At 32.6% G+C, this 9,216-nt stretch overlaps 1 protein-coding gene across 1 annotated transcript; it reads right to left on the bottom strand.

Moving 5' to 3' along the window:
• Positions 1-3,428: 3,428 nt before the first annotated feature.
• Positions 3,429-6,544, bottom strand: LOC129900319 (sesquiterpene synthase 12-like). The gene is made up of 7 exons (XM_055975272.1): positions 6,393-6,544; positions 5,894-6,179; positions 5,444-5,810; positions 5,104-5,322; positions 4,797-4,935; positions 4,083-4,334; positions 3,429-3,987 (listed from the first exon to the last, which is right to left on the bottom strand). Exons 1-7 carry the CDS (start codon positions 6,486-6,488, stop codon positions 3,694-3,696), a joined length of 1,653 nt encoding a protein of 550 aa, XP_055831247.1. The 5' UTR covers positions 6,489-6,544; the 3' UTR covers positions 3,429-3,693.
• Between the last annotated feature and the right edge of the window lie 2,672 nt (positions 6,545-9,216).

Here is a 9,216-nt window from a genome sequence, read left to right as displayed (position 1 = left end):
TTTATATAAGTTATTAAATTCATCACCAGTATATTCTCCTCCATTATCTGTCCTTAAACACTTAATCTTTTTCTCAGATTCAAGTTTCACCCGCGCTTTGAATTCTTTGAAAACCGAAAAAACATCTGCCTTTCTTTTGATTGGATACACCCAACTTCTCTTGGAGTAATTGTCAATGAATGACACAAAATATTTCGCTCCTCCTAGAGACTCAACCGGTGCTTGCCAGACATTAGAGTGGACCAGATCTAGTATTTCCTTGCTTTTAGCAGAGGAACTGCTAAACTTCAGTCTATTTTGCTTACTGGTAACACAATGCTCACAAAAGGGTAGTGAAACCTTTTTGAGCCCTGAAAGAAGCTTTTGCTCAGCAAGAATCTTCAAACCTCTTTCCGACATATGGCTAAGTTTACGATGCCATATCATTATTGATTCTTCAAATGAACTTGCTGACATGGTTGATGCTTCTCCTTCTTGGTGTGTTTCACCTTTAAGCACATATAGATTTGCAACAAGTTTTTCCTCTTTCATCACTACAAGCGCTCCTTTGGATATTTTCATGACTCCACCATGAGTCTTGTATGAACATCCATTATCATCTAATTATTCCAAAGACAATAGATTCTTCCTCAAGTCTTTTACACGTCGTACCTCCTAGATGGTGCGTATCGTGCTATCATACATTTTTATTTTGATGGACCCAATACCAATAACATCCAAAGCATGATCGTCTCCCATGAACACAGATCCTTCAAACATAGGTTTATATTGATGGAACCATTCTCTCCGGGAAGTCATGTGTCATGTTGCTCCTGTGTCCATGATCCAGACATCAGTAAAACATTTTCTGCCTTCATTATTTGATATTTCTTCACTACATAAAATGTTGCCATCATCCGAGGTACATGCAACATTCCCTTGAGCATTTGATGGCTCAGGGTGTTCACTCTTCTTCTTGAACCGACAATCTTTCTTGAAGTGCCCTTTCTTTCCACAATTATAACACTTGATATTCTTCTTACTTCTTGATTGAGATCTTCCATGATTGTGACTCCCACTGAGGCCACATTTCGTTGGTCTTCCTCTCACCATCATCAAAGCTTCATCTTGCTGCGAACTTGCTTGTCTGTCTTCCTTATTTTTGCACCTATTTTCTTCTTCCAAGACAGCGGCTGCAATTTCATCGAAAACTAGACTGTCTGTATTGTTCGTCAGGTTGATGATGAGTTGATCATACGAGTCAGACAGACTTTGAAGTAGAAGCTCTGCACGTTCAGTCCCCTCTATTTTGCAACCCATTGTTGTAAGTTGCGAAATAGAGTATTCAAAGTATTGATGTGTTTAGTAACTGACATGGACTCTGCCATTCGAAGAGTATACAGTCTTCTTTTTAAGAAGATTTTATTATGTAAAGACTTGGCCTCATACAACCCCGTAAGAGTATCCCATATTTCCTTCGCCGTCCGCTTTTCTGCCACACTAGACAACACTTGATCAGCTAGTGCCAAGTGTAGATCAGCAACTGTGTTGCTGTCTATGTCGTTCCACTTGCTGTCATCAACAAAGTCTGTGGGCCTGCGTTCAATTGCAGCTAAGCAATTGTCTTTTCTCAGTATTGCTTTTATTTTCATTTTCCACAATGAGAAATTAGTCCTATTGAATTTATCAACGTCAAACTTTGTTGTACTCGACATTGTTATTTGCTTCACACCCTTTTAGATCGTTTCTGAATATTTTTGCGAACAATCGTGACAAACTGTACCGTTACCGAAATTTACTATTTAGGAAAAGTTACTATTCACAGATAGTACCTTCGCATAAAATAGACAGAATAACCGAGGGCTCTGATACCACTGTTGAGGGGAGGAAGCACCACAACTAAAGTTTGATATGATAATAAATATGAAAATAAATTAGACACGAGAATTTTACGTGGAAACCCCTCTAAAAGATAGAGGGGAAAAACACGGGGTAGAAGGATCTCACTATTTTGATATGGAGTATACAGCTCTCAAATACAAGGAGAAAACAACAATTAACACTTCTCTCTTGTAAAAGAAACAACTACTAAAGAGGACACTCAAGACTACAATATTTATCTTGGTGTATAACTCTCTTTGTATTCTTACTCTCTCTTTCTGGGATTTTAAGATAATCTAAATGAGGGCAAGAGGCCCTCTATTTATAGGAACCAAAAAAGCATAAAACATTTTACGCGTTGCATTTTGTCAACCAAAAAAGAACACATTTTTCTTTCTACGCGTTTTTACCTTTTGAAAACATTTCTTTTCCTTTTTCAATGAAAGTAGGTTGTGCCTACCTACCAACCTCTTTTTTGACTTTTCTTTTCACAAAGATTTGGTTGATATTTTCCTAAGGGGGAAGGAGAAAGATCAACTTCAATTTCCACTCACAAATTAATGACCATATTAAAATTGTGATTCTTGTAAGTTTTCTCACACTCCTCGAACACACTTCATCTACATCTCCACCCCCTTAGGACCCATCCCTACGATCCCACTCTTTACCCCTACTTAATTTCGACTATAGTATTTGTTTTGATTATATACAAATAATTTTAAAATATATAATATTTTTTTTTGCATATTAAACACAAAAAAATAAATAAGAGTGTCACTTATTTTTCTAGAAACGAATTACTTGTCTAATACTTCTTACTGCCTAATTAATTGGGTTATTCTTGCAAGCTCAACATGATTAAAAAAATGCAAAGATAATCAAAGCTGGAAGTTTATAGCTCTATACCCCTTTAATGATTTCTCCTTTAATATTTCAATACCCAAATTTCATTAAGATATATTTTGCCTTATGTACGTACGTACGTATTTAATTAAATTTTTTACTTCATTTATTTTCTTATTGACGTAAGACATTTTGATTGCAAATGCTGAAATATCAGCACAACCTACATAATTCTTCATCTAATTTTTGCTTGGTTTATGTATATGTATCCATTTGAATATTTTAAGAACGGAATGAAAATGCCCAAAGAATAGGATCTATGCATTTGTTGGTTAGTTCTGAATTAGCTACTGAAAATGCACTTGATGCTATTACTGACTAATATTGATTGTTTATTGTGTAATCCAATCAGTCATGAGATTGATATAATAAGTTCCTAAAGAGGTGAATAAACCCTTTCAACTTGACAGATTAGAAGGTGTGACAAGTCTAATATAATTTCTTTGTAAGTTAATACATAGTCTTTTTTTTTATTAGGAAGAGATCTGGTATAGGCTCTTATGTCTTCCTTTTGAAGATTGTAGAATCAATCCTTTTGAGGTAAGGTCAATGTCCCCTCGTTTTTTTAATTATTCTTCAATTATAGACATGGTATGGGTCGAGTCTAACCCCTCAAAATCAAAGGGTAAGTAACGGCTGAACTAAAAAAAAAAACAGAAAAAGAATTGAATACAACTTCTGTTATATTTTATTGAAGAAATATTAGAGAATAACATTTATTTTATGGTCAAAGTAGAGAAAAAGATAAATCCAACTCTTCTTTGCTTGATAGTAAATTAAAAAAAACTTGCTCCCAGATATTCTTAAGAGGAATCACTGATTCTTTTATTATCACTCTCATATAAATAGAAGGATTTCAATTTATATGCCTTATCGATCTTGCTCCAAATTAGTAATTGACCATAGGTGCATCTGCATATATAATTATCCTCATATCTTGACAGGTTCAACCAATAATGAGTTAATCATGTTTTTAAGTTTTCCTTTGGAGTTTGTGTATCCATCTTCCTCTTTATATAGAGTGTCAATCACACGTGCAAAATTAAGACCTCGTTCGAGAGCAAACATTGGTACTTCAGTTGGACGAAGGAGTTCTTTGTTTATGTCCTTCCATCCGTTGACAACTTCTTTATGATACTTAGCATATGCCTCTTGCTTCGACGCTCCATATTCTTTCATGTAGCATTCAATACCTGAAGCTACATGCCCTCTTTGTTGTTCAGCCTACATGAAACAAATTTCAATATCTTTAGTACAATAAGTAGTTACAATTAATAGAACGAAAATGAATTACCTAATTAAGATATGATTGTACTTACTTCATGTCCAACAATATCATCCATTGCTCTGGCAATCAATGAGGAAGCTCGAACTATCAAAGGTTCATTCATCAACCATTCAAAAGTCTCTTTGGGTATAAATTCCTCCATACCGACCAAACAAGTTGTTATTGCCATCATATAGCCAGCACTTACAAGTGAATTCTCCATGTGCTCCTCATATTTTGGAATATAGTTAGCATCATTTAACCATTGGGCTTCCTTAAAATAGGCTCTCACCAACTTTTTCATCTAAAAAGTAATGTAAGTTAGACAATGAGTAGTGCAAGTATCTTTAATTTTCTTCTTTTGGAATGAGAACGTTTCCATGTCGCAAAAATCTACATTTTTTTATTATAAATAAGGGAGTGTTAGAATATATGATAATATATTCTGATTTTGTATAGTTGTTATATTTGGTAGGTGTATATTTAGCGATATAATTAGCCCTTAATTAGAGCTAATCAGTTTGGATCCTTAGTCTAACTTTAGGCTTGTAATCTTGTATATAAGCTAATTATGCTTAAAGAATAAGACAAGCAGAATACTTCTTTCAGGGAGAAGGGGAAATGGGGAAATGAGAGGAATCATAACGTGTGAAATTGAATTCTCACGATTAAGGTGAAAGTTCAATAACTAATCAATTGAATTATCAAGATTCCTCAGGTTACTTAGTTGATATATTTATGTGGGTTAGGTAAACAATAATATTACCTCATATTTTGCATAGTATACACGGTCCAATTTACACTCTTTTGCTAACACTTGTTCCATTTCACCGTAAATGTCTAGAAGAGCTTGATAAGCAGGTTTGAGATATGGCGGCACTGAATCACTGGCATTAGCATCCCATCTAAAAATCAAGATTTATACCAAAATCACAACCTAATTAATTTTTACACCTTGTGTATATATACAAAATTTAATTTCATAATAACATCAGGAAAACATGTTTAATTTTTCATATTCATCAGTGAGAGATTGTAGAAAGATTAATTTACTTGTGAAATTGATGTTTTACCTTTGGATCGCATCGTTGAAAGGCACAAGTTCGTCAAAGGTTGCATAAGCATCAAAAGTGTCATCAAAGAAGGAGCCAATCTGGAGTACTTTTGTCATCATTTTTCTGGCACGACTATACTTAGGCTCAAAATACACTCCTAATATCCAAAAGTAACCCTCAACCAGTCTGTCCCTTGCATATGGACATTTATTTGCAAAATCCAAATCTTTCCACCACCTACATACATCACAAGAGCAACTGTTTTGTTGAGTTTCATTTTTATTAACGCCAAATTATCATTACTCATTTAATTAAAGAAGATATATATATATATATAGATCAAATAATGGACTAGTACCTTGTAAGCTCGCTAAGCTCTCTCTGGTGAAGTTTTTGGAGCACGTTAAAATCCAATTTTGCAAATTTCAAAAGCAAATCATTGTGTGCATCATCGTTTTGGTATGTGGATATGTATTTCCTTGCTCCCACCCTTGGTAAAGTCTTGCGAATAGGCTGACTTAAGGCTTCAGTAACTTCAACATTATTGCTCAAGTCAGAGACAATAGACTCGAGATGAGTGGTGGTAAAGGTAAGAGCTTCTTCAAGAATCTCCTCATCGCGTACTCTCAGATGTGATGCTTCATACAAACTTAATAATCCTTGGACATCATTAGTAACCGTTTCCTTGAATTTCCCATCTTGTTCGGTGAATTGCTTGAAGACATCTGGTTAGACATCATGTCCATTGTCAGTAAGAAATTTAACCTTATTAAAAGTTGTAATGTAATGAAGGATAGAATACATTTACCAGAAGTAATGTAATGTCCTTGTTGCCTCAGTAGTCGAAAACGAAGGGAAACAACGTAAAGATTATCATCATTCTCACTCCCACTCTGTAGTTGGGACATTGTCGTATCAAAAATATTTTGAATGGATGTTTCAATTTCATTATCGAAATGATATGCCACCCCCAATCGTTGCATTGCGTCTATCAACATAAGTTTTTGTGTGCTATTATCAGGAGTTTCCACCAGCATCTTCATAATTGTCTCTTTCAACTCATCAACTTCAACTTTTTCTTGGCTAGTAATTTCCTGCATGCGAAAAATCAGCATTATTGTTTATTATAAATTGTCTATTTTCTTTAATAAAATATCAGCAAACTGTCGATCTCTCCCATCAAATGTTATGTTAAGTCTTAAACACCTCTTTGTAATATTTAGACAACAATTAAGATAGATAGAAAAAAAATTGTATAAATGACAATAAGGACATTAAACAAATGTGAAGGTTTATGTCTGACTCACCGTGAGTTGAGGAGTATAAGAAAGGAAGTGATATCCCCAAACCGTTGGGTGAAAATTTGCTAAGGGACGGGACTTAATAGGAGAAGAAGTAGCCATTGCTTGCTCCAAGGTTTTTTCTTTTCTTGCTAATTGTGACTTTATGTTGTGCTAATTGGATGACCTATTTATAATGTACCTTAGTCCATTGAATTGAAATTTTAGGATTCAATTAATTTGTCGTTGATTGTTTAATTACCATTTATTCTACACTAGTATACATAACTCGTGATGCATCTATATTTATATATTTTGCAATAACCTCAGGATCCTATTAAAAAGAAATAGTGAACGAAATAACTGGAAAGGTCGTTAGAATCCCTCTATTATATATAGAACGATCATCTACAAAACTATTCTTTTTATTTGTATTCAAATTCAAATTGAGAATTTATTTAAATATATTTTTTCCTAGCTCTTTTCAAGTTTTAAAGAATCTGTAGTCTTATTATAAAATTTATTATACATGTCTCAATTTTTTTTATAGATACAAAAACTAAATTACAATATAGCAGCAAAAAAAAATAGTTTTAAATTTTTTTCTTATTTTTTTCTCTTGTTTCCATTCACACTTTTTAAAAAAAATTCTTTAGGGAAAAGGGTCAAAATACCTTTAAACTATTTGAAATGAACAAAATGCCTTTCATTTATAGTTTGGTCCAAAAATGCCCTTACTATCAATACTTTGGTCCAAAAATACCCTTATTATTATTTAATGGGTCAAAAATGCCCCGATTGTTATAAAATGGGTCAAAATGTCTTTTTCCGAATAAATAATACTTTTTAAACTTATAAAAATATTACTTTTAAGAAACTCTATTCTTGTTTTCTTTATTTTTAAACCACTTTAAGTAATAAAAATGTAGGGAATTATTTTATTCTTCGTAATCTCATTTTATCAATTAAAATAGAATAATTTTGTGTACTCTAAGTTTTAACGGATAATATATGTCACATATATAAGATCATAATAAATCCATCATTAATTTTTATTTAAATAACGATAAAAAAGAAATATTTTAGAATTTTTAATTTTTTTCTAATTGAAATAGAATAAACATTTGCTAATAAAAGAAATATTATTAGGAAAAAAATGTGTTCAAAAATAAAAATAAAATAAAATAAAATATATATATATATATATTTGAAAAAGGGCATTAAATAAGAAAGTCATTTGAAATTTCTTCGTCAAAACTTGTGCAAGGACTTGAGAAAACCACAATATTTCCATTCTTCATTCAGAGATATAGGGTTGTTCAAAATCAAACCGAAATTGATAAATTGAATCGAAAAAAAGTTATTAATTTATCGGTAATGGGTTATTGATTTAGCTTTTTTGGTAATGGTTTTAATTTTTTTTATTATTGGGTTATCGTTTCTTAACGATTTAAAGTATTTCTTAACGAGTTAACCGATAACTCGATAATAACTTAATAATTATATTTATTACTATTCGGTATTTTTTTTTTTTAAGGGAACAGACCCTACACGAGGCTCCCACCTCTCGTGCACAGTCAGGGGTTGAGCATCACCCCCAAGCGTTAACATAAAAATAAAACAGAAAAATACAAGGAGGGGGACATAAACCTTACCTCCGATCCTATGTTGGTTCATAAGTCGGCTAACCTATTAAGGTCGGCTAACTCATCCCCGTAGCAAAAGGAGCTATCTATAACTAGAAAGCAGTAAACCTATGAGAGGACTCCTCCCGATACAAGTCGATTAAGAAAGCATAAATGAGGGAGACTCTCCCCTTCCATGAGAAGACAAGAAAGTAACCTACACTAGTCCTATTCAACTATGCTACGTACCATACATAGCTAAATTGAAGAAGAACAAGTATATGAAGCTTCTATCTCGCATGGGTTGAAGAAGCTCTATTCGGTATATAAAGTCATTCACTTAGGGCTTAGTTTTCATACTTTTATTTCTTGGTGTCTCAAACTCTTGGTTATTATACAATATTTTACATTTGCTTTTGAGCAATACTCAATTTATCAACTCATGTGTATGGTTTATTTGGTTTGTCACCTTGTATCTAAGTGATTTTCAATGTTTTTTTTAAATAAAATCTTAACGGTTAAATCGATAATCGAATTGATAATGATCAATAACCGATAAACCAATATCTTAATGGTTATATAACTGTTTGGCATATCTATAAATCGATAACCGATAAGTCAAATCAATAAATTTCAAAATCTAACCGAACCTACTGATACGTAGCCCTACATAGATTGCTTTCTTGACTCTGCTCTTTGTTTTATCTATTTTACTTTCCAAATATGGAGAATAGAGAGTAAAATAGAGGTGGGTTGGAGATGTTTTACACAAACTTTGATTTGCTTACAGCTAACTAAATAAAACTATTTGAGTGGATATAAACACATGATGTATGGCAATTATAGTAAAGGTATCTATGTTCAATGAATGAGTAATAGAAAGAAAATTTAAAGCAAAAGACATATTTGTTTGTTGTAGCTTTCATTTGAAATTTCCACATCAACACTCGTGTTGAGAAAACAATAACATTTCAATTATTCTACTCTCGTAGTTATCTTTCTTGACTTTAATTTAAGATCCCCTCCGTTCCATTTTATATAACACCATTTATGTAATGACCCGTTTGGTTATTTTGAGAATGAGTCATCTCTCTTTCATTAAATACTCTTTCCGTAAATTTAAATTAGAAATTTGGACTTTTTGATAACTTCGGTTAATTAGTTGAGGGAAAATTTTAGAGAGTTAATTTAATTGATGGCCTGAAGTGTAAATTTATTTGGTACCA

This window comes from Solanum dulcamara, chromosome 8, assembly GCF_947179165.1.
Source record: "Solanum dulcamara chromosome 8, daSolDulc1.2, whole genome shotgun sequence".
Lineage (NCBI taxonomy): Eukaryota > Viridiplantae > Streptophyta > Magnoliopsida > Solanales > Solanaceae > Solanum > Solanum dulcamara.
Note: the sequence above shows the minus strand (reverse complement) of the source record. Positions and strands in the feature narration are given on the sequence as shown.